Source organism: Phyllobates terribilis, unplaced genomic scaffold (assembly GCF_046119375.1).
Source record: "Phyllobates terribilis strain yellow unplaced genomic scaffold, ASM4611937v1 Scaffold_11__3_contigs__length_659146591, whole genome shotgun sequence".
Lineage (NCBI taxonomy): Eukaryota > Metazoa > Chordata > Amphibia > Anura > Dendrobatidae > Phyllobates > Phyllobates terribilis.
The window spans coordinates 321,923,297-321,950,647 of record NW_027362771.1 but is presented as its reverse complement, the minus strand read 5'-3'; the positions used below and the strand labels follow the sequence as shown (position 1 = coordinate 321,950,647).

General features: G+C 44.9%; 1 protein-coding gene across 1 annotated transcript in view; it reads right to left on the bottom strand.

Annotated features, from left to right (window-relative positions):
* Positions 1–27,351, bottom strand: part of LOC141166168 (uncharacterized) — a 79,352-nt gene that overhangs the window by 37,980 nt on the left and 14,021 nt on the right. The window contains exons 4-9 of the mRNA XM_073652596.1: positions 25,808–25,915; positions 23,645–23,740; positions 20,747–20,857; positions 20,539–20,658; positions 15,453–15,533; positions 10,411–10,614 (exon numbers count right to left, since the gene is read on the bottom strand). Of these exons, the coding sequence (XP_073508697.1) occupies positions 10,411–10,614; positions 15,453–15,533; positions 20,539–20,658; positions 20,747–20,857; positions 23,645–23,740; positions 25,808–25,915 (720 nt within the window). The remainder of the gene's footprint in view (positions 1–10,410; positions 10,615–15,452; positions 15,534–20,538; positions 20,659–20,746; positions 20,858–23,644; positions 23,741–25,807; positions 25,916–27,351) is intronic.

Genomic DNA, 27,351 nt, shown 5'->3' with positions numbered 1-27,351 from the left:
TAACAGAATTGGGGGGTGAGGGGACCACACATACCAGGATTGTGGGGTGAGGGGATCATGCATACCAGGATTGGGGGGGTGAGGGGACCATGCATACCAGGATTGGGGGGTGAGGGGACCATGCATACCAGGATTGTGGGGTGAGGGGATCATGCATACCAGGATTGGGGGATGAGGGGTACCACACATACCATTATTGGGGGATGAGGGGACCATGCATACCATGATTGGGGGGTGAGGGGTGCCATGCATACCAGAATAGGGATGAGGGGTACCATGCATACCAGAATAGGGATGAGGGATACCATACATACCAGGATAGAAATGCAGGGTACTATGCATACCAGGGTGAGGAATGGGGTGCCATGCATACCAGGATGAGGGATTGGGTGCCATGCATTCCAGGCTGAGGGGTACCATACATACTAGAAAAGGGATGAGGGGTACCATACATACCAGGATAGGGATGAGGGGTACCATGTATACCAGGATTGGGGATGAGGGGTACCATGTATACCAGGATTGGGGATGAGGGGCCCATGCATACCAGGATAGGGATGAGGAGTGCCATGCATACCAGGACGGGGGTGAGGGAGCCATGCATACCAGGATTGGGGATCACGGAGCCATGCATACAAGGATTGGGGATGAGGGGTACCATGCATACCAGGATTGGGGATGAGGGAGCCATGGTACCAGGATTGGGGGTGAGGGGTGCCATGCATACCAGGATAGGGATGAGGAGTGCCATGCATACCAGGATGGGGGTGAGGGAGCCATGAATACCAGGATTGGGGATGACGGAGCCATGCATACCAGGATTGGGGATAAGGGGTACCATGCATACCAGGATTAGGGATGAGGGAGCCATGCATACCATGATTGGGGATGAGGGGCCCATGCATACCAGCATGGGGGTAAGGGGTGCCATGCATATCATGATTGGGGATGAGGGAGCCATGCATAACAGGATTGGGGATGAGGGAGCCATGCATACCAGGATTAGGGATGAGGGGTGCCATGCATACCAGGATTGGGGATAAGGGGTGCCATGCATATCAGGATTGGGGATGAGGGAGCCATGCATACCAGGATTGGGGATGAGGGTTGCCATGTATACCAGGATTGGGGATGAGGGAGCCATGCATACCAGGATTGGGGATGAGGGGTGCCATGCATACCAGGATGGGGGTGAGGGGTGCCATGCATACCAGGATGTGGGTGAGGGGCCCATGTATACCAGGATTGGGGATGAGGGGTGCCATGCCTTCCAGGATTGGGGTTGAGAGGTGCCATGCATACCAGGATTGGGGATGAGGGGTGCCATGCATACTAGGATTGGGGGTGAGTGGTGCCATGCATACCAGGATTGGGTGTGAGGGGTGCCATGCATACCAGGATAGGGATGAGGGGTGCCATGCATACCAGGATGGGGATGAGGGGTACCATGCATACCAGGATAGGATGGTGGGGACAGTACGGGGGCAGCACATACCGGCATGAGAGACCATATACCAATAAAAATGCTCGCCACCCGGGCGTAGAACGGGTTCAATAGTCTATAATATAATGCTACAAGTGTCCCTCTGTCCAAAGCCTCTATAGACTGCGCACACGCGATGAACCTGCGCAGTCTGGCTCCAGACAGAAAGACGAATCCAGCCGTTACAGGTAAGAGGAGAAATGTTGCTGCGGCGCCTCTGTTCTGTTCGGAGACCGGGGCAGGAGTGTGGCGTCAGAATCGGCGTATGCGCATAGCACATTGGCAGTGTGTCTTCATAAAAATGGCGCTGGACAGTGTGGTATGGGCACGCGCGTACTCAGGCACCACACTCCTCCCCCGGCCTCCAGCAGTAGGGGACGCAGCGCTGGAGCACAGGGAAGAAAGGGGAGTATAAGTGTTTATTTTTTTGTGTGTGTGCAGCGTGATAGTGATGAGGGGTACCATGCATACCAGGCTAGGGATGAGAGGGTGCCATGCATACCAGGATGAAGGATGGGGTACCATGCATACCAGGATAGGGATGAGGGGGTGCCATGCATACCAGGATGAGGGATGGGGTACCATGCATACCAGGATAGGGATGAGAGTTACCATATATACCAGGGTAGGGGTGAGAGGTACCATACATACCAGGATAGGGATGGGTGGTACCATTCATACCAGGATAGGGATGAGACGTACCATACATACCAGGATAGGGATGAGGGGTTCCATGCATACCAGGATTGGGGATCAGGGGTAGCATGCATACCAGGATGAGGGATGGGGTACCATGCATACCAGGATAGGGATGAGGGTTACCATACATACCAGGATAGGGGTGAGAGGTACCATACATACCAGAATAGGGATAGGTGCTACCATTCATACCAGGATAGGGATGAGAGGTACCATACATACCAGGATAAGGATGAGGGGTTACATGCATACCAGGATTGGGGATGAGGGGTACCATGCATACCAGGATGAGGGAAGGGGTACCATGCATGCCAGGATAGGGATGAGGGGGTGCCATGCATACCAGGATGAGGGATGGGGTACCATGCATACCAGGATGAGGGATGGGGTACCATGCATATCAGGATAGGGATGAGGGGGTGCCATGCATACCAGGATAGGGATGAGGGGGTACCATGCATACCAGGATACGGATGAGAGGCCATGCATACCAGGATACAGATGACGGGGTACCATGTATACCAGGATGAGGGGTGGGGTACCATGCATACCAGGATAGGGATGACGGGGCACCATGCATACCAGGATAGGGATGAGGGGGTACCATGCATACCAGGATACGGATGAGGGGCCATGCATATCAGGATATGGATGAGGGGGTACCATGAATACCAGGATGAGGGACGGGGTACCATGCATACCAGGATAAGGATGAGGGGGCACCATGCATACCAGGATAGGGATGAGGGGGTACCATGCATACCAGGATATGGATGAGGAGCCATGCATACCAGGATACAGATGAGGGGGTACCATGCATACCAGGATAGGGATGAGGGGTACCATACATACCTGGATAGGGGATGAGGGGTGCCATGCATACCAGGATTGGGGATGAGGGGTGCCATGCATACCAGGATTGGGATGAGGAGCACCATCCATACCAGGATAGGGATGAGGGGTACCATACATACTAGGATAGGGATGGGGCACCATGCATACCAGGATAGGGATGAGGGGGTACCATGCATACCAGGATATGGATGAGGAGCCATGCATACCAGGATACAGATGAGGGGGTACCATGCATACCAGGATAGGGATGAGGGGTACCATACATACCCGGATAGGGGATGAGGGGTGCCATGCATACCAGGATTGGGGGATGAGAGGTGCCATGCATACCAGGATTGGGATGAGGAGCACCATCCATACCAGGATAGGGATGAGGGGTACCATACATACTAGGATAGGGATGGGGTGCCATGCATACCAGGATTGTGGGATGAGGGGGTACCATGCATACCAGGATGAGAGATGGGATACCATGCATACCAGGATAGGGATCAGGGGGCACCATGCATACCAGGATAGGGATGAGGGGGTACCATGCATACCAGGATTCAAATGAGAGGCCATGCATACCAGGATATGGATGAGGGGGTACCATGCATACCAGGACTGGGGAAACCAGGATTGGGGATGAGGGGTGCCATGCATACCAGGATTGGGGATGAGGGGTACCACACATACCAGGATGAGGGATGGGGTGCCATGCATACCAGGATTGGGATGAGGGGCACCATGCATACCAGGATAGGGATGAGGGGTACCATACATACCAGGATAGAGATGAGGGGTATCATACATACCAGGATTGTAGATGAGGGGTACCATACAAATCAGGATGAGGGATGGAGTACCATGCATACCAGGATTGGGGGGTGAGGGGTGTCATGCATACCAGGATGGGGATGAGGGGTACCATGCATACCAGCATAAGGCTGAGGGGGCAATGCATACCAGGACTGGGGATGAGGGAGTCATGCATACCAGGATTGGGGATGAGGGAGCCATGCATACCAGGATTGATATGAGGGGTGCCATGCATACCAGGATTGATATGAGGGGTGCCATGCATACCAGGATTGGGGATGAGGTGGACATGCATACCAGGATGAGGGATGGAGTGCCATGCATCCCAGTATTGGAATGAGGGGTGCCATGCATACCTGTATTGGAATAAGGGGTGCCATGTATACCAGGATTGGGGATGAGGGGTGCCAAGCATACCAGGATTAGGGATGAGGGGTGCCATGCATACCAGGATTGGGGATGAGGGGTGCCATACATACCAGGAATGGGGATGAGGGGTGCCATACACACCAGGATTGGGGATGAGGGGGTATCATGTATACCAGGATAGGGATGAGGGGGTACCATGCATATCAGGATAGGGATGAAGGGGTACCATGCATAACATGATAGTGATAAGGGGCCATGCATACCAGGATATGGATGAGGGGCCATGAATACCAGGATAGGGATGAGGGGGTACCATGCATACCAGGATAGGGATGAGGGGATACCATGCATACCAGGATAGGGATGAGGGGGTACCACACATACCAAGATAGGAATGAGGGTACCATGCATACCAGGATAGGGATGACAGGGTACCATACATACCAAGATAGGGATGAGGGTACCATGCATCCTAGGATAGGGATGAGGAGTACCATGCATACCAGGATGAAGGGTACCATACATACCAGGATAGGGATGAGGGATGGGGTGCCATGCATACCAGGATAGGGATGAGGGGTACCATACATACCAGAATGAGGGATGGGGTGCCATGCATACCAGGATTGGGGGATGAGGAGTGTCATGCATACCAGGGTGGGGGGCCCATGCATACCAGGATAAAGCTGAGGGGACCATACATACCAAGATTGGTGATGAGGGAGCCATGCATACCAGGATGAGGGATGGGGTGCCATGCATACCAGGATTGGGATGAGGGGTGCCATGCATACCAGAATTGGGATGAGGGGTGCCATGCATACCAGGATTGGGGATGAGGGGGCCATGCATACCAGGATGAGGGATGGGGTGCCATGCATACCAGGACTGGAATAAGGGGTGCCATGCATAACAGGATTGGGGAAGAGGGGTACCATGCATACCAGGATTGGGGATGAGGGGTGCCATACATACCCGGATAGGGATGAGGGGTGCCATGCATACCAGGATTGTGGATGAGGTGGCCATGCATACCAGGATGAAGGATGGAGTGCCATGCATCCCAGTATTGGAATGAGGGGTGCCATGCATACCTGTATTGGAATGATGGGCCCATGCGTACCAGGATTGGGGATGAGGGGTGCCAAGCATACCAGGATTGGGGATGAGGGGTGCCATGCATACCAGGATTGGGGATGAGGGGTGCCATACATACCAGGATTGGGGATGAGGGGCGCCATACATACCAGGATTGGGGATGAGGGGGTATGATGCATACCAGGATAGAGATGAGGGGGTACCATGCATAACATGATAGTGATAAGGGGCCATGCATACCAGGATATGGATGAGGGGCCATGAATACCAGGATAGGGATGAGGGGAAACCATGCATACCAGGATAGGGATGAGGGGATACCATGCATACCAGGATAGGGATGAGGGGGTACCATACATACCAAGATAGGGATGAGGGTACCATGCATACCAGGATATGGATGAGGGGGTACCATACATACCAAGATAGGGATGAGGGTACCATGCATCCTAGGATAGGGATGAGGAGTACCATGCATACCAGGATGAAGGGTACCATACATACCAGGATAGGGATGAGGGATGGGGTACCATGCATACCAGGATAGGGATGAGGGGTACCATACATACCAGAATGAGGGATGGGGTGCCATGCATACCAGGATTGAGGGATGAGGAGTGCCATGCATACCAGGGTGGGGGGCCCATGCATGCCAGGATAAGGCTGAGGGGACCATACATACCAGGATTGGTGATGAGGGAGCCATGCATACCAGGATGAGGGATGGGGTGCCATGCATACCAGGATTGGGATGAGGGGTGCCATGCATACCAGAATTGGGATGAGGGGTGCCATGCATACCAGGATTGGGGATGAGGGGGCCATGCATACCAGGATGAGGGATGGGGTGCCATGCATACCAGGACTGGAATAAGGGGTGCCATGCATTCCAGTATTGGGGATGAGGGGTGCCATGCATACCAGGATTGGGGATGATGGGTGCCATACATACCCAGATAGGGATGAGGGGTGCCATGCATACCATGATAGCGATGAGGGGTACCATGCATAGCCGGATAGGGATCAGGGGTGCCATTCAAACCAGGATAGGATGGGGCAGCAGATAACAGGATGGAGGAACTGCATTGGGTAGCACAAATACCAGGATGGGGGACCACAAATACCAGGATGGGGGCAGCACAAATACCAGGATGGGGGCAGAACAAATACCAGGATGGGGGCAGCACAAATACCAGGATGGGGACAGCACATAACAGGATGGGGGCACAGTATAGGGACAGCATATAACAGGATGGGGGCAGCACATAACAGGATGGGGGCAGCACATAACAGGATGGGAGACCATATACGAATAAAAAAGCTCGCAACCCGGGCGTAGAACGGGTTCAATAGCTAGTTAATCTATAAACAGTTGAGTAATATTGTGAGTACACTTTATTACTGTGTTTTTTCAGCTTACATTACAGGAGTAGAGACCCACATTCATAGGAAAGCATATGCATGAAAAGTCTATTGCTGTTTGCTCAACTACTTCCATTACTTCCATGTTACAGTGGGTCAAAATAAGTGAATGATATATTAGCGATGATTTTTGTTTACCGTCTACCCACTTTTTCTGGACTAGACTGGAACAGATTTTGGGAATGACAAAGCAACAAAAAAGCAAGTTTGGGTGATGTTCATCATGCAGAAACCCTGAGAGTGGTTATGTCTATTGAGCAGTATCTGTAGAAGTAAGAGCTATGGCTTTAGTCTCTGGGTGCATCGTGGCTTCACTATTATTAATCAAAGCTTTCAGCATCACTGTGGTTAATAGTGACAGCAATCTCTCCAACAGTTTGGTCAGTACACATGAACTTTGTTTCAGTGTTCTGGTGAAACCTCAGGCTGAGGCTATGGCTGCCAGCTCTCCAAACCTGGTCCTTCCCCTGCTTCTCCTGCCTTCTCTCTACTACTATCAGAGCAGAAGAGGAACAAGGAGAGATGAGTATTTATTTTTTTATGTGGGGCCCATTATACTGTATGGAGGACTATGTAGGGACATATGAGGGGCCTATAATACTATATGGAGAACTTTGTGGAGCCCATTTTACTGTAGCAGAGAAGCAGACAAATAGCGTCCAATCCAGGGTGATGTAATCCAAAATTTGAAGTTTATTCCGCAATCAAGTTTCAACGTTTCAACCTATTATAGGTCTTTGTCAAGTATACATAGAAACACTCAGGGCAGGTTTATATAGTGTGGCTAGTGCACATGCACTAATCAACACTAGAGTCCAACCCACTTCCCCAAACAAATCTTATTTACAAAAAATGTCCATTAGATACAGTACAGAATATTGGGCCCCACATAGTCCTCCATACAGAATAATAAGCCCACATAGTCCTCCCACATACAGTACAGACCAAAAGTTTGGACACACCTTCTCATTTAAAGATTTTCTGTATTTTCATAACTATGAAAACTGTACATTCACACTGAAGGCATCAAAACTATGAATTAACACATGTGGAATTATATACTTAACAAAAATTGTGAAACAACTGAAAATATGTCTTATATTCTAGGTTCTTCAAAGTAGCCACCTTTTGTTTTGATGACTGCTTTGCACACTCTTGGCATTCTCTTGATGAGCTTCAAGAGGTAGTCACCGGAAATGGTCTTCCAACAATCTTGAAGGAGTTCCCAGAGATGCTTAGCACTTGTTGGCCCTTTTGCCTTCACTCTGCGGTCCACCTCACTCCAAACCATCTCGATTGGGTTCAGGTCTGGTGACTGTGGAGGCCAGGTCATCTGGCGTAGCACCCCATCACTCTCCTTCTTGGTCAAATAGCCCTTACACAGCCTGGAGGTGTGTTTGGGGTCATTGTCCTGTTGAAAAATAAATGATGGTCCAACTAAACGCAAACTGGATGGAATAGCATGCCGCTGCAAGATGCTGTGGTAGCCATGCTGGTTCAGTATGCCTTCAATTTTGAATAAATCCCCAAAAATGTCACCAGCAAAGCACCCCCACACCATCACACCTCCTCCTCCATGCTTCACGGTGGGAACCAGGCATGTAGAGTCCATCCGTTTACCTTTTCTGCGTCGCACAAAGACACGGTGGTTGGAACCAAAGATTTCAAATTGGTACTCATCAGACCAAAGCTCAGATTTCCACTGGTCTAAAGTCCATTCCTTGTGTTCTTTAGCCCAAACAAGTCTCTTCTGCTTGTTGCCTGTCCTTAGCAGTGGTTTCCTAGCAGCTATTTTACCATGAAGGCCAGCTGCACAAAGTCTCCTCTTAACAGTTGTTGAAGAGATGTGTCTGCTGCTAGAACTCTGTGTGGCATTGACCTGGTCTCTAATCTGAGCTGCTGTTAACCTGCGATTTCTGAGGCTGGTGACTCGGATAAACTTATCCTCAGAAGCAGAGGTGACTCTTGGTCTTCCTTTCCTGGGGCAGTCCTCATGTGAGCCAGTTTCTTTGTAGCGCTTGATGGTTTTTGCAACTGCACTTGGGGACACTTTCAAAGTTTGCCCAATTTTTCGGACTGACTGACCTTCATTTCTTAAAGTAATGATGGCCACTCGTTTTTCTTTACTTAGCTGCTTCTTTCTTGCCATAATACAAATTCTAACAGTTTATTCAGTAGGACTATCAGCTGTGTATCCACCAGACTTCTGCACAACACAACTGATGGTCCCAACCCCATTTATAAGGCAAGAAATCCCACTTATTAAACCTGACAGGGCACACCTGTGAAGTGAAAACCATTTCCGGTGACTACCTCTTGAAGCTCATCAAGAGAATGCCAAGAGTGTGCAAAGCAGTCATCAAAACAAAAGGTGGCTACTTTGAAGAACCTAGAATATAAGACATATTTTCAGTTGTTTCACACTTTTTTTGTTAAGTATATAATTCCACATGTGTTAATTCATAGTTTTCATGCCTTCAGTGTGAATGTACGATTTTCATAGTCATGAAAATATAGAAAAATCTTTAAATGAGAAGGTGTGTCCAAACTTTTGGTCTGTACTGTATGTGGGAGGACTATGTGGGCTTATTATTCTGTATGGAGGACTATGTGGGGCCCAATATTCTGTATTGAGGACTATGTGAGGCTCATTATACTGTAAGGAGGACTATGTGGGGCCCGTTGTTCTGTGTGGAGGACTATGTGGGGCCCATTTTACTCTGTGGAGGACTGTGTGGGGATAACAGTTGAGACATCATACTGTGTTGGGGTCACCATACTTTACCTGCAGGGTTAGGGGGGATACAGTAGGGTCATCATACCGTGCGTGTGGAGCGTACTATGGAGGAATTCACTGTGGGGGTATCATACTATATTTGAGGTGCACTTTTGTTGGCATCATACTTTATGGTGGCAATGAAAGTGCAATTATAAAGGCTTCAATAGGAGGAAAATAACTTTGTAAGGACTGCAAAGTTGTGAGATATGCTCTTCTGTGATCCCATCGAATATTATAGGATTTTTTTTTTGGGAGAGGGGGGTGGGGAGAGAATTAGAACTTCTGCTTTGATTTCTATGTACGCCCCTGCCCGCGATGAAATAACCAATGCTATGGTCATGTGATCTGGTTCTTAATATCTATTACGGTAATTAAAATGTACTTTGTTCATGAGACAACCCTTTTGTGGTTTTGTGGTGTTTAGGTGGTGGCTCCAGAACCCTTCACTAACAAGTACAAGCAGCAAGAGGAAAAGGTGTTTAGGTGGTGGCTCCAGAACCCTTCACTAACCAGTACAAACAGCAAAAGGGGAAGGTGTTTAGGTGGTGGCTCCAGAACCCTTCACTAACCATTACAAGCAGCAAAAGGGGAAGGTGTTTAGGTGTTGGCTCCAGAACCCTTCACTAACCAGTACAAGCAGCAAAAGGGGAAGGTGTTTAGGTGGTGGCTCCAGAACCCTTCACTAACCAGTACAAGCAGCAAAAGGGGAAGGTGTTTAGGTGTTGGCTCCAGAACCCTTCACTAACCAGTACAAGCAGCAAAAGGGGAAGGTGTTTAGGTGATGGCACCAGAACCCTTGTTTCCAATAGGTGAGATTCTTAGAAGTTGGGTACACACATACCAGATAATTATGGTTCAAAATGGAAATACCTCTTTAATGAGAAGTTAAGAAAAAAATCAATACCTCTTTAAGTGTGTTGGCAAAGGTAGTTTTTCCTACTCCAGTGTGGCCACATATGAAGAGCCTAATCTTCTTACCAGGCTTCCAATTTCCAACATCGATAATGGGAATATTATCAGATGATTCATCAGGCCTGGAGTTGAGTGGTAAAGTGACATTTTGAGACATATTCTGGCATTGTTGCTTCAGAAACAGATTTTGCTGTTCCTGAATGAAATAAAGTGATAATGCCAATCAATTCAGACTTAGGTATTTTTCACAGCAAGGTTGAAAAGTACTTTATTTCCTTAAAATGTTTGACCCACAATTACAGTATATTAATTATGTGTTGGATAGGTGGTACGTGTTTCCTGGGGACCCACTGATCACAAAAATGGTCCTAGAACAGTTATCTCAGTCTTGGGCCACGGCCCTACTATCAGTATTTGGTCAGTATTCAGTCAGTAATTTTCCTCAGTATTTGTAAGCCAAAACCAGGTGAGGAACAATCATAGAAAAGGTATAATAGAAACAACCCACTCCTGGTTTTGGCTTAAAAATACTGAGGAAAAATACTGACCAAATACTGCCTTACACTGTACCATTGTTTTGGTGATCAGTGGAGGTCCCAGTTACCAGACATTTATCACATAACGTATCATGTGTAAAGGTAATAGGCTGTAATTGTGGTATAACCCCTTTAATACTGTGAGTAATGAGGCTGTGTCAGAAATCACCTAGCATGAATGAAAAAAAAGAAATAACAGAATCATAAAATACAACATATCTTTTCATAAAAACAAAGACACTGTTACCACATATCCACTCTTCCGGTGGGCATTTACTGTACTTAGACTGGGAGGTGAGGCAGTAGTATGACAGAGAGGAGACAAGGAGCTGACAGATACCAGTATAAGATGAGATCAAGCAGACAGTAGCTACACATTGAAGAGATAGAGCTGACAGGCTGCAGTATAGTGAGAGCCAGAGAGGACAGATCCACCTGAGAAATAGCAGCATAAGAGTTATGGTTATTGATGCCTGTTCAATCTAGTTCAGTTACAACCCCAGATCTGAAGGAAAATTAGAATGGTATCAAGCGGTTCACTTGACACATGATGTAGGGAAAGTATAAATTCAACTTAGACAGCAGCATACCCTAAGACATCTTAGGCATCTGCTGAATAATTTAATTGGTGTTTCAACCAAATATTAACTTGTATTACATAGAGAGGATACAGTTTAATTAGCTGGCTTTCAAGACTTAACCCCCTCCACGACATGGTGTCCCCCCCTTTGGCGCAGGCTCCGGTGATGAGCCTGCACCTTTTCCGGGGACATGACAGCTGTCATGTGCCCCTAACAGCCGCGGGTGGAATCGCAATCCACCTGTGGCTGTTAACATGTTAAATGTCAATCACTGACAGCGGCATTTAATATGGCCGCGGCAGAAGGGTGTCATTAGTCCCGCCCATCAGCGCCCCTGTCACATGACTGCAGGTTGCTGATGGGTTGGCATGACAACCCGGGGTCTGCAGGAAACTCCAGCAGTTGTCATTGTCAGGATGCTATGAGCACCGCCCAGCGGTCGGCGCTCATATCAGGTGAGCATTTCTGCTACACACAGGCGATCAGATGATCACAGATTATAGTCTCCCATCGAGACTATTGAAGCATGTAAAAAGTAAAGAAAAATGTTTTTAAAAATATAAAAAAAATATAAAAGTTTAAATCACTCCCCTTTCGCCCCATTCAAAATGAAACAATAAAAAAAATCAGATATACACGTTTGGTATCGCCATGTTCAGAATCGCCCGATCTATCAATATATAAAAAGAATTAATCCGATCAGTAAATGGCGTAACGAGAAAAAAAATCAAAACACCAGAATTACGTTTAATGGCTCTGAAAATACCACAGCTCCAGGGCAGCGGAGGATGCAAAAGAGTATACAGACAGGACAAAATGGGATCGCAAATGATTTTTTCTTTGAGGTAAAACATTGTTTAAAAACAGACAGGGAAATGTTTTACAAAAAAAAAAAATCAACTGCAATCCCATGTTGTCCTGTCTTTATACTCGCTTTTGCGTCAGGCCATATTCCTGTACGGTCAAACACAGCCATTACACAGTACACGGCAGGGGCACAATTATAAGATTATCTCGGCACAGGAACATTTTATTTAAACACATCCAATTGTGGAACTTATTATTATTCCAATATCTATTGATTAAAATGAACTTTGTTTGTGGGAAAACCCATTTTAATACTGGATGGAACCTTGTTAAGCATTTGCTACCCTGCACTGCTAGAAGACACATGTGGTGAGACAGCAAATCTCTGACATAGCAGGTTTCTGCGCCCCACTGAGAAACACAGGACATAGGCATCCGCAGAGCACAAAGCTGAAAAGCATTGATGGTGACTATGCTGAGATCAAGTGATAGACTGCGGATAAGTGCAGACACTTGGTACTATAGTGTAGTGTGCTCTATGTACTGTAGTTCACAGGAGGATGCCTACACAAGTATCCGCCACTATTTCTTTTAATACAGATTCAGCGATCCAGCCAGCTTCACAGCAGTGCAAAAAAAATACGCAATTTTGCAACTGTCTTTTTGGTTTTGTTTTAACAGCATTAACTGTGCTGTCAAAATGACCTGGCAATATGATTCTCCAGGTCAGTACAATAACGGCAATGTTAAACATGTCTACTTTTTTTGTTTTTTATTTAATGGTGAAAACAAATTCAGAAATTTGTATTAAAAAAAAATAAAAAATAAATCACTTTTTACCATTTTCTGAGACCCAAAACTTTTTTTTATTTTTCTGTCAATGGAGCTATATGAGGCATCGTTTCCTGCACGGCAAGTTGATGTTTCTGTTTCTATCACTGTGGGACACAGGCAATGCTTTAATTGCTTTTTATTGCATATTTTTGGGAGAAGAGAAGAAATCGTGATAAGGGTGAGTGTTCACCTGAAACGCGTTGATGCGAGCGTTATACTAACGCAAATTCACCTGTCAACATGACTTTCCATGTCCTGTGTATGGATTTCATTTAAATAAAGAAGAATCTACTAGTGAAGCTGGACTATTTCTTCTCTTATCGCATATTTGGGCAGCTGCAGAGCCGTTGTCCGTGCTCTAAGTGGAAGGGGTTAACATCAATGGTGAGCTGGAATCTACATTATTTTGATATTTTTGGGAGGCAAAGAAACTAAAAAAAACAATTCTAGTGTTTTGATTCCTTTTCTCTTTACAGACTTTATGGTATAGGTTGATTAATGTTATATTTTGATAGATCTGACTTTTATGGATGTGGCAATACTCAATATCCGTGTTTTCTTTCTTTTTTTATTATTAAAACTTTTTTATTTCTTATTTTAATTTTTTATTCCCTTCAAGGGATTTCAACTAGCGAATAAAAGTGTATTGCACTATACAGACAAAATGTCATTTTCCCATGATGCCCAGCCAAAGGCTAGGCTTCATAGGGCAAAAATGGCAGCCATTGGGGCCTCATGCAGTGCCACAGCAGCCATTTTAACATACTGGCTCCCTGCAATGTGGTGGTGGGAGGAGAGTACTGATGTGAGCTGGTGCACATGCGCATTTAAATGGTTAAATGGTAGCAATTGGAACAAACTCTGGCACAATTGTTACAGGAAGCTGGCGGCTAAGTATCACAGCCGGCATCTGGAAGGTATAATTCGGCCACAGCTTCTGAGCCCTCTCCAAACACGGGAAACGGGACATATGACATATCTGTACATCATATGTCAGGAAGGGGTTAAACTTCTGGCAGAACATACAGACAGAAGGTACATTTACAAAGAGAATCTGTCGAAAAATACTGGGCGAGATTTATCAAGCTAAATGTGCAACAATAATGGCGAAATGTACTCCAAAAACTTGTCTTTCATGACTTGTATAATAATTACGGCGCAGTCAGACAGCTGTATAACACGAATCGTTATCGCATCACAATGCTCAGACCGGCTGGTGGCTCTTCTGACCCGAGCGTGATAGCTGCATGGAAATACAAGCTGTCACACTCTGGTAAAGAAAGTGTCAAGCTTGCTATGGGAAGGACCCAGCGAACAACCCCGGGAAAAGGGGGGAAGCCCAGCAACTAGGGAAAGGATGAGTGGAGACCCCTAGGTAGATCTAACAACACTCTGACTCCCCTATAGTCCCTAGATAGGTTCTTCACCTATCGCAGAGCAGGATACCTAAACCCTGGTTGTCCTTAGAACTAGGCCCTAGGTAGGGAGGGGGAGTAGTGAGCACTAGTCAGCCCCACTGCAACTAAAGACAAACAAGGGAAACAGACAAGGGGAAACACTTAGCTTTGAGAAGACACCAGAGAGATCACGACTACAATCCTCAAAGGAATTCCAAGACAAATCTAGCCAACTGTTAGCACACCAGACCTCAACAGAGGAATTTACTTTATCACCGGCGACTCTCTGGAGACACCGAGGGTATTTAAAGATCAAGCAAGGGTGTGTTAATTAGTAACAGAAGGTGGAGATCACGCCTCCTAGAGAGGGAAGGATGATGAAGATCAAGAAGGTGTCTGCAAGGCCAAGCGCAGCGACCTTCTTACATGTGGATCCAGAACGATTGCCTGTCAAACCTGATACACCAGTGACAGTGAGCCTCCAACCAGTCCAAGCATTACAATGTGATTGTCATCTGTGTTATACAACCGTCTGACTACACCCTTACTGTGAGTTTTAGACACTTTCTGAGTCTTGTCTTACATGGGGACCTGGAATTGACAAAAGTGGTGTGATTTAGCAGAAAAGGGATGTTGTGGTCTGAAATGCAACACAGTGGGCCAAAATTGAGATGCAAATTTCAGGCACAATGTAAGCTAACTAGTTGGTGGTGTAAACTTCTAAAACTGTGCCAACAAACAACATGAACTTGTACTTTGATAAATTTGGCACATTTTAAAACTGTTGCCTAAGTTTGCACTGTCTAAGGATCAGACACTATTGATAAATATGCCCTAATATGTCTAATTACAATCTTCTAAACTAAATTTACCATTTACCTGAGTCTTTTCCTTGATCAATCTGATAATGTTCATTGGAGCAGATATTCTTTTTGCTTCATCACAAACAGTGAGGCCAAACTAAATTTGGTACAGAGAAAATAATACACTAATGAATCATTATATCTTTGTCACATTTCAAACATCAAAAGGGGTTATAATCAATTTTCCCACATTAAGGTCTTATTCCCATGATCAATTTCAAAACTGATCCATAAATAAAAATATAGGGATGCAGAAAAGTATTTTCTAATAATTATAGCACAGAAGAGTGTAAAAAAAATGTACACTACAGGTAAGTGTATACCGCCAACAATACATATCACACAAAGTAAGGGGAAAAAAAAAAAAAAAAGCCTTTAACAGTTATAGCCTCCTCTCTATTCTGCCAAACATTACCAAGGCGGTGGGAAGAGCATTTGTTACATATTGATGGTAGACAGGGTTTCTATACCATAAATTCGTTACGCTGCTAACATAAGAAAAAGAAAGTGGCACATACTAATTTAGTGATAATATCACAAAAAAAAAACCTAAAAAGAAACAGCCCCTACTAGAGATAAGATCGATTCTCAGGACTCCAGTCCATTGGCTAGGTCAGTTCCCTATGATTGCTGACAGGAGACTGTAAATCTTAACTCCCAACATCCTCGGCTGCTCTTCAGATTAGCCGAGCTGGAGAGACGTCGTGTGTGCGTCATGCCACAATGATATGTTGCGCTAGCACTGGCTAATGAAAAGAGGAGCCTGGAGTTAGGGAGTTTCAAAGGAATCCTTTCCTGCGGTCACAGATTACTGACCTGACTGATGGATCGAAAACCTACGAATTCCATGTCTAGTCCCTAACTAACCTCGGAGATTGGCACCCTCTCTGGAGAACACCAATTCATCATTTTCACACTGCGTCTTATAGCTACCAGCTGAGTTTTGCCATAGGAAGATGCTACAGGTGTTTTGCTGAAGTGACTTCTTTGTCATTGTGCTGGTTGTTTTCTCGGCGGCTTTGCTGCTGACTTTATTTTTTTAAACTATATACACTGCTCCAAAAAAAAAAGGGAACACTTAAACAACAGAATATAACTCCAAGTAAATCAAACTTCTGTGAAATCAAACTGTCCACTTAGGAAGCAACACTGATTGACAATCAATTTCACATGCTGTTGTGCAAATGGAATAGACAAATAGATGTAAAGTATTGGCAATTATCAAGACACACTCAATAAAGGAGTGGTTCGGCAGGTGGGGACCACAGACCACATATCAGTACCAATGCTTTCTGGCTGATGTTTTGGTCACTTTTGAATGTTGGTTGTGCTTTCACACTCGTGGTAGCATGAGACGGACTCTACAACCCACAGAAGTTGCTCAGGTAGTGCAGCTCATCCAGGATGGTACATCATTGTGAGCTGTGGCAAGAAGGTTTGCTGTGTCTGTTAGCGTAGTGTCTAGAGGCTGGAGGCGCTACCAGGAGACAAGCCAGTACACCAGGAGATGTGAAGGGCAACAACCCAGCAGCAGAACCGCTACCTCCGCCTTTGTGCAAGGAGGAACAGGAGGATCACGGCCAGAGCCCAGCAAAATGACCTCCAGCAGGCCACAAATGTGCATATGTCTGCACAAACGGTTAGAAACTGACTCCATGAGGGTGGTATGAGGGCCCGACGTCCACAGATGGGGGTTGTGCTCACAGCCCAACACCGTGCAGGACGCTTGGCATTTGCCACAGAACACCAGGATTGGCAAAGTCGCCACTGGCGCCCTGTGCTCTTCACAGATGAAAGCAGGTTCACACTGAGCACAAGCGACAGACGTGACAGAGTCTTTAGACGCCGTAGAGAGCGATCTGCTGCCTGCAACATCCTTCAGCATGACCGGTTTGGCAGTGGGTCAGTAGTGCTGTGGGGTGGCATTTCTTTGGAGGGCCGCACAGCCCTCCATGTGCTCGCCAGAGGTAGCCTGACTGCCATTAGGTACCGAGATGAGATCCTCAGACCCCTTGTGAGACCATATGCTGGTGCGGTTGGCCCTGGGTTCCCCTAATGCGGGACAATGCCAGACCTGGAGTGTGTCAGCAGTTCCTGCAAGATGAAGGCATTGAAGCTATGGACCAGACCTGAATCCGATTGAGCACATCAGGGACATCATGTCTCGCTCCATCCACTAACGTCACGTTGCACCACAGACTGTCCAGGAGTTGGCGGATGCTTTAGTCCAGGTCTGGGAGGAGATCCCACAGGAGACCATCCGCAACCTCATCAGGAGCATGCCCAGGCGTTGTAGGGAGGTCATACAGGCACGTGGAGGCCACACACAATACTGAGCCTCATTTTGACTTGTTTTAAGGACATTACATCAAAGTTGGATCAGACTGTAATCCAGGCCTCCATTGGTTAATAAATTTGATTTCCATTGATGATTTTTGTGTGATTTTGTTGTCAGCACATTCAACTTTGTACATAACAAAGTATTCAAAGAGAATATTTCATTTATTCAGATCTAGGATGTGTTATTTGAGTGTTCCCTTTATTTTTTTGAGCAGTGTATTTAAATTAGTGAGTGGCTTTCAGAGCCGCCAGAAGAATGGTCAGGTCACTTCTTTTAGCCGCTTCATGGCTTTCAAAGCTTGAAGTTTGAATATATAGAATATATGCACAGCAAGTCGTTTTAACATTGAAGTGCATATGTTCATTCTTTTTAAGCGCTTTTTCATTGAGGTTCCTGAGAGGATCTGTCTAAAAAAAAACTTAAAACCTAAGATAGAAGAAAAATCAACATATACCCTGCTGTAAGTAAATAAGCAAAAGGAATAGTGCATATAAATAGCATAGTGTACATAGTAAATACCATTTTTGATCAAAAAATGCATAAAAGTCATCCCACCAGTGTCAAGGTGTACCCAAATTGGGATGGTCCTAACCATTGGGATGTCAATGTGAATATATATATATAATTATTTATTTTTATTTTTGGGAGGTCATGTATTCTTGTGCCATTGTTGCATGAATATCTGGTTATGCTAGTTAATGCCCATGCTCTATAATACAATCGCTCTATGATAAAATGATGCCATCATTATAATTTCAAACATGTAGTTTCACTATCCCCCAGGATGACATGTTTTAAATTAATGGAGCAATCTACCATTGCGCTCTGGATCCTCTCTTGTTTGTGACCTAACGCCACAAGTGGTTGCTGTCCAGCCTAATAGTGTGCAGTATATTTTGTAAATGTTGCCTGTACAGACCAGAATCAGATGGGAAAATTGGACTTGTACCGTATTTTTCGGACCATAAGACGCACTTTTCCCCCCAAATTTGGGAGGAAAATGGGGGGGTGCGTCTTATGGTCCAAACCTTACCGGATACTTGCGGTGGTGGTGTAGCAGGATCGCAGGGGCGATGCAGCAGATCGGAGGTGCAGCTGTGAGGCAGAGAGGCGGTGGGTGCAGTGGCGAGGCAGAGCGGCTGTGTGGCGGCGAGGCAGAGTGGCGGTGGAGATCTACAGGAAAATGGCTGCCGAGACGGCGCATGCGCCGTTTGGGAGCTTGGGCGGCCAATTTTCTATGGATCACAGCTTCATGAAGATGGCTGCGGCCACCGGAAAGCCGCACTGCTGCACCCACCACCGCTCTGCCGCACCGTTGCACAGCCGCGGCCACCGGACAGCAGTGCACGCCGCTCACGGGCCCGGGCCCCAGGCAGACCACATGCCCCAGCCAGGCTCCAGCCCCACCACAGACCCCAGCCAGGCTCCAGCGCCACAACAGGCCCCAGCCATGCTCCAGCCCCACAACAGGCCCCAGGCCCCACCACTAGCCCAGGCCCCACCACAGGCCCCAGCCAGACCACAGGCCCCAGGTCCCACCACAGGCCCCAGCCCCGCAGCATGTCACCTCTTCTGCTGCAGCCACCAGGTTCCTGATGGAGGGAATTGAGGGCCCTGCAATGCTGCTCCACCACCACCACAACTCCCTGCTGCTGGAGCACCGGCTTCTCGCATCCAGGGTCTGCAGCATTCATCCAATTCCGCCGGCTTCCTGAAGGACCCTGCCTCCTGTGACCCTCGCTCCACCAACCCCCCAGGTAAGATACCTATACAGACTATAAGACGGACCTCCATCTTATAAAAAATATTTTTCTCCTATTTTCCACCCCAAAATTTGGGGTGCGTCTTATGGTCCGGTGCGTCTTATAGCCCGAAAAATACGGTAAATACCATTTATTAGAAAAAAGTTTCCACTTAAATAACCCAAATATAGTGGAGTTCTGGTGCAAATATTAGATTCATCCATCAACTGAATGTCAAGTAAACTCAAATTTGCCCAATGTTTTATATTATATCTTTTAACAATCTTTTCTAAGAATTTTAAAGAATAAGGCCCATACTTCACGCAGGTCTTGCTGAGGGGCCAAGGTAGCTCCTGATTCATTAAAAGGCGTGTGATGAGTGGTGTGCACCTCTGTGAATGCCTCACCACAAATGTTACTCCAGTCCTTGCTGGAGTAAGATTTGTGGGGTAGCGAAAGCCTCCGCTCGTCATGAATTTAACGAGCTGCAGTCGCCTCGCCCACATCCCAACCCAACTCCACCCACTTTCTCGGAGCTAGGCAAAAATGACTTGACAACGCCATAAGTCGCAGCTTCGAGTTACGCAAAAACATTGTGACTTTTAAAAGCTTTTTTCGCCACAATTCTGGTGTAAAATCTGTGATGAATCGGGCTTGAGTTGTATTATTATTATTTTTCAAATGTTTTATTATCTTTTGTTGGATCATTTATAATATTTCTTTTACAAAAAAACACATTATTTTTAGTTTATTATGTTCCTTAACTGCTTTTTTGTATGTAAGACTCTTTTTTTCTTTTGTAGGTAACCCTCACAGAAACAATGAGTCCCAAATGGTAAAAAAGAGGAATAGAGGATATGTCAGTGCGTGAAACATTATGATCAAAATGTAACAAATGAAGAGCAGTAATACAAAATTCCATACTGATTGCTTTACAACTTTTTATGATTATGTCTATGGATTCTGGTCAGGATTTATATGAACAGAAATTGCTATTCCAAACTATTCCTTCTACTTACAGAGTTTCGACCAAGTAGATCAGGGTGGTGCTTGAGGGCAAGTGAAATGAGAAGTTGTGAGTCTTTCCATCCTTCCATAGCTGCTCCTCTCAAAACAGCAAAAATAAAACTCTCTTCTGCCTGTATGAAACAGGTCATTCATTGTAAATTTAGGTTGTAAAGTTAATTTTTGATTTCTGATTGAAAAATCACATAACCAAATTCGTACCGAATTTTTGATGTTCGGATTTGAACCTCCTTTCAGAAGAGTTTGGCACATTGCAGAAGACAAAGAAGGTGGTCTCAAGTGGGCAGCCAAGTGTAAAGGTGTATTACCCTCCTACAAAATACATAAGAAAAAAAAACTATTTTCTCACCACATTGAAGATCACCTCCAAAACAAAAGGAAATTAAATTGACATAATGAAAAATGCTTAACAAAATAATACTAATTTGATAAATTAAATCTAAAAATGTTAGTTTCATATGTTAAGGTATTTTAGGAAGTGTGAATTTATGACTTAAACTATGGATTACTGGGACCCAAAATTCTTTTAGAAAATGATTATGTAATAATTTTGATTATTAGAATTTTAAATCATGCATAATAAATCTTGAGATAACAACAATCTTTATTGAAAAAATTTTTTTAAAAAATTCTTATTACAAAACCACAAATGATTAAAAAAATTCAAGAGGAAAGGATGAATCAAAAGAATGTGGGCACGTGTGGACCAGGATACATCCCCGATGTTGAGATCTCATACATATAAATTAGTAGACTGTGTTTGTATGAGTGGTCCAAGTTCATAGCGGAATGTATGATGAGATGAGACTCCGGTAAAATGGCGCCGGCAGGCGCATGTGCGCTGAAACAGTTTGTCCATGGACGGGCAAAAGCCTCCGTCATTTCTGGCTTACATCAATGACGTCAGATGGGGATTTCCCCGGATTCATGTCTGAAAGGAGAGCCGGATCTCGTGCTTCCGGAGACGCTGTGACAGCGCGGACATGTGGTGCAATAATTGGCGGACATTGGACGGGGATATGTATAAATGCGGTGAGGTATGACTCTTTACATTACACACTCCCCTTGAGAAAGCACTGAGTGTGCGAAAAGTGCATCGGGGAGTTACTTGTGGTGCGGGACCGGGCATTTTTACATTCCTGATGGGTAAGTTCGATAAACTTAAACCGGTGCTCCTATTTGGGAGGGCATCAACTTATAACTCTTTTGTATAGACTCATATTATTTCAGGAGTTGTATTAGTATATTTAACAGCAAGGTTTATATCGAGCTGAGCCCTATGTAGGGATGTTTTTTGCATATTTACACCCTATGTTGTTCACTGGGTAGAGAGGTGGGGCCTATACTGGAAAGAAAACCCCTCCTATGACTACTAATTTATATGTATGATATCTCAACATCGGGGATGTATCCTGGTCCACACGTGCCCACATTCTTTTGATTCATCCTTTCCTCTTGAATTTTTTTAATCATTTGTGGTTTTGTAAAAATATTTTTTTTAAAAAAAAAAAAATTCAATAAAGATTGTTGTTATAATAATATCAGGTGGTATTTGGATTTATTACAAGTTTAGGTTGTATTATTAGAGATCCACTGCATAGTTTTGTCCATATTTACTAAATGGGGAGGTATGACCAAGTTGATCTCCAGCCAATATGCATCATATATGTCTTTGGAATAGTGTTTTGTATATAATGAATCTTCAGGCCATATCACAAAACTATGGGCAAGTCCTATATACCAGTTTTAAATAGAAGCCCACTGGAGAAACATGCACCACATTCATTAAAGAGGTTTGTCCACTACCCTAACTCAGTTACTGGTTTTGTCATAAATGCCTAAAGAGGATGAATTTAAAGAGCCCCATATTACTTTTCAGCCAATTTCATGCAGTTTTATACCTTTCTGCCTTGCTCCCTGTCCTCTGGCACCAGCTTGAGGGAATTCAGAGGGAATACAACATGTTGTATATATATTTATATTACATGGTACAGAACAGAGTGAGTGTATATAACAGATATACTGTACACTAAGCTGTAATAATAGAGATACAATGGACAGTTGTACAGGGAGAGCTGTGTGTGCAGTCATATGTAAAGAAGCAGTGAGTGAGCTATGCTGAATAGAGCCCCACCCACACAGCATGCTTCTCAGCCAGAGATCATGTGACCAGGAGAGCAGCTTTTGTTACACAAAGAGTTGGGAAATTTACAAAAGAGAATATCCATGACAATTCCTATAAAAGGGACTTATGAAGAAGTGGCGAATGTCTTTAAGTGGTGTATGCTTCTTAATCAATATGACACTTGTTGAGTTGAGTGTGCAATCCCAACTGAAATTCCTTGTTCAGGTGACTGAATGAACAGGGCATCTTCAGTTTTGCTCCTGGTGTAAAATTGCTTTAGAAAATATGCAACTCAATGCTGAAGTGTGTGAGTGGGATTTTTTAAAAATGTTTTTCAATGAATACAGTTATTACAGGGCAACCCCACAAAAGTCAGAACTAGAAAAACAGTAAAGTATGAACAGTAACTTACTGAGAGCCTCAATTACTGAGAGCCCTTTTAATTTGAATACTTAAAGAAGCCCTTCCATGAACTTTTTTTCCTACACCTGTGTATATGTGTATGTAGTGTGCTGTCAGTTTGCTAATATACTCTCCTATCGCCATCTTCTCCCATATCCAGCACCATTCTGGTTCTCCTTTGAGTGACGTCACAGTTCTTCAGACTTTCTGGATCACTTTACGCTCTGTGTGACCCAGAAGTGGCTTTTACAATGTAAGTCTATGGAACGTCAGAACAAGGCTACATAGGCTTACATCGTAAAAGAGACGCCCGGCTCACGCAGAGAATGATCCGGATGGTCTGAGGATCAGTGACATCACTCAGATGAGGACTGGAACGCCGCTGGAGACAGCATTATGTGAATATATTAACACACTGACAATACAGTACATACACATATGCACAAACGAAGGGGGAAAACAGTTCATGAAAGGGCTTCCTTAACATTTTTTTCAAAACATTTTTGAGTGGCTGCCCGCACAACCCTTTTAATATTTCACAACATATTAATATGCTGTTGCGATTAACATACCTGGTCTTGAAGGTTTGTGTCGGCTCCCTTTTCTACTAGAAGCTTAACTGTTTCAATACTAGTACCACGCACAGCTTCATGAAGTAGGGTAAAGTCCTAATAAAAACACAAACCGGAAAGATATAAAAACCATACAATAGATAATTAGCTTCATGAAGGAGAGTAATTTACTAAAAAAAACACAAACCGGCAATATTTAAAACACATACTACAGTTACTTAATGTTACTTAATGAAGAGTAACGTCATAAATACATGACTTATCTTGCACTGATTTTGAGTTAAAGCACATACTATTGTCCAGTTACATTCACAGTGCTGCACTCAGCAGGCTCGCTGACTTACACGTTCCCAACAGTTAAGTTGAGCTCAAATAATAGAGAGTGAAAACAGGGCTGTGGAGTTGGTAAGCCAAACCTCCGACTCTGACTCCTCAATTTCCATGACACTGACTCCAACTCAGACTCTACGACTCTTACTCCCTCATACATGGCTCATGTTTAAGTGATAAATTTACTGTAGCGCAGATTCATTTCAGCTAAAAGTCTAGATCAGGAATAGGACAGACATTTATAGGACATTTCATAACTTTCCCAAATTCTTATGTACCCAATTTATTATATATTTTAGGAGTCGGAGTCGGTCCATTTTATACCAACTCCGACTCCACCAAAATGGCCTCCGACTCTGACTCCATGACTCCAACTCCGCAGCCCTGAGGGAAAATACATTTTTCCCAAATAATTGCACATTGCTTGTTGTACGATGACACTTTGCAGATTTCCATAAATCAAAACACCAAAAAAAGCGAAACTGAGCAAGAAAAGAATGCCGGGAAATTAAACTCTGAAGCCTAGAAGATTATGACTGCAGCTATAGAAGCTATCATTTAGGATCAGTACAAGTAATAAAATGCATTTTCAAAGTTACTTAAAAGTTCGCTTTCAAGGCAGTAACTCTCTGATGGACATGCTACTGCCCCCGCTACCAGGCTGGCACAACAATGAGAACTCCAATACAACGCAGTTTTAAGTGTTTTCGAGTTGTGAAATTTTCCGTTCAGTGGGCGGTATGATTCCCGCTAAGTCTCAGGTGGAAGTGCCAAAGTGTAAGTGCAATAACTTCTTCCTTATTGCACAAGAGGGTAAGCAGGGGATTAAAAGTTCTGCAAAAGAAAAACACAGCTCTGACTAAAGAAATTGGCTAATTAGATTTATAGCTGCAGTAATGCCGGCATACTCACTGCTCCCTGCTTCCTGGTGTTGTGCACGCCACCGTTCCCTGTTCTTACAGGGCCAATGCGCGCACCTGCAAGATGGCTCCCAGTCAATAGCTGGAGGCATCCTGTTTAAATTGCGCTCTCCCCAATAGGGAGGTGCCGAAGCAACATTAAACAATTAGGTAGTGTGGCAGTTGACTAGTGAGATGTGAGGTCCCCTGGTCCTATTGTGGCTAGCCCTGAACCCGAAGTCCCTGGTCCTTGTGTGGCAAGTCCTGAACCCGTAGTCCTTGTGCAGCCAGTCCTGAACAAGTAGTCCCTGGTCTTAGTGCATGAACTTCGCCCTCTGGTCCGTGTGCGGCCAGTCCCTGAATCAGTATCTGAGAACCGTGTGTCTGAACATGTGCCTATTTGAGTATTCTGTGTATCTGGACTGTCCTAACAGTCTCCGAATCAGTTCTGTCTGAGTCCATGTCCATGTCAATAACTGTTCTACCCGTGGTTCCTGAACTTAGCAGTCTGAACGGAGCCCGAGTCCTATCCTTGCCTGCGTACCTGACCCTTGGGGTCAGCAACTGGAGTACCAGAGACTGCTTAGGAGTGGTACCTGGCGGCTACCTGCAGCTCAAGCCTGACTCCACCATCGGGAGCTGTGTACACCAGGTAGCTGCTTAGCTATGCCCCTCCTAGGTAAGCCCTGCCCCGTGGCACAATGGGTCCATGAACCACGTGCGCCACCTACGTGCATAGCAGCGGTAAGGTGCCTTCTTCTTACATGTTGGATTTCTGCTGGCTTTGCTATTGTTGCATGTTACAGTACTACTTATTGGTAATGTTTGTTACAAACCATACAGATGGGATCCTCATAAGACACATGGACACAAACCAATAGATTCAATGAATGAACTGCATATTGTTTGTAAATAGCATTATCATCATTCATACCTTAATGCTTCTTAGATTGATGACATTGTTTGGCTGCAAAGATAGAAGCATTTCTAGGGCTTGCACATTCCCTCCAAAAGCTGCCATGTGTAGAGGAGTAAGACCACTCTGTATAGAACAAGACCAATATATGTATACAGCGTGCTCATTTATACATTTCTAAACATGGTACATTATAATATACATTTTTCACATGGAATCATACAGTCATAAATTACAGCAGTAAATCATATCGAAATTTAACTGGCATAGGATGACAAATATAGCAAGACATGTTGTAGCTGGTAACGACATGAGAACAAGTATAAGCAAAATCAATACATAGGTGTAACACGGAAGTAATAGGCTACATAAGGAAGGGACACGTACAGTAACAGTGAAGTAAGACTTGATAACAGCAATAGGTGCAATCAACACAACCATTTATTTCTAAGGCTAGGTTTACATAGCACTCTCTCCTATGTCCAGTGGCCCCATCGGGGCTTATGTCTGAACTCCCTGAAAAATGGGATTCAGGTGTATGCGCCGACAGGGCCATTGATTATACAGTGGTGGCCAAAAGTATTGGCACCCCTGCAATTCTGTCAGATAATACTCAGTTTCTTCCTGAAAATGATTGCAATCACAAATTCTTTGGTATTATTATCTTCATTTAATTTGCTTGCAAGGAAAAAACACAAAAGAGAATGAAGCAAAAATCAAATCATTGATCATTTCACACAAAACTCCAAAAATGGGCCAGACAAAAGTATTGGCACCCTCAGCCTAATACTTGGTTGCACAATCTTTAGATAAAATAACTGCGAACAACCGCTTCCGGCAACCATCAATGAGTTTCTTACAGTGCTCTGCTGGAATTGTAGACCATTCTTCTTTGGCAAACTGCTCCAGGTCCCTGATATTTGAAGGGTGCCTTCTCCAAACTGCCATTTTGAGATCTCTCCACAGGTGTTCTATGGGATTCAGGTCTGGACTCATTGCTGGCCACTTTAGAAGTCTCCAGTGCTTTCTCTCAAACCATTTTATAGTGCTTTTGGAAGTGTGTTTTGGGTCATTGTCCTGCTGGAAGACCCATGACCTCTGAGGGAGACCCAGCTTTCTCACACTGGGCCCTACATTATGCTGCAAAATTTGTTGGTAGTCTTCAGACTTCATTATGCCATGCACACGGTCAAGCAGTCCAGTGCCAGAGGCAGCAAAGCAACCCCAAAACATCAGGGAACCTCCGCCATGTTAGACTGTAGGGACCGTGTTCTTTTCTTTGAATGCCTCTTTTTTTTTCCTGTACACTCTATGTTGATGCTTTTTCCCAAAAAGCTCTACTTTTGTCTCATCTGACCAGAGAACATTCTTCCAAAACGTTTTAGGCTTTCTCAGGTAAGTTTTGGCAAACTCCAGCCTGGCTTTTTTATGTCTCGGGGTAAGAAGTGGAGTCTGCCTGGGTATCCTACCATACAGTCCCTTTTCATTCAGATGCCGACGGATAGTACGGGTTGACACTGTTGTACCCTCGAACTGCAGGGCAGCTTGAACTTGTTTGGATG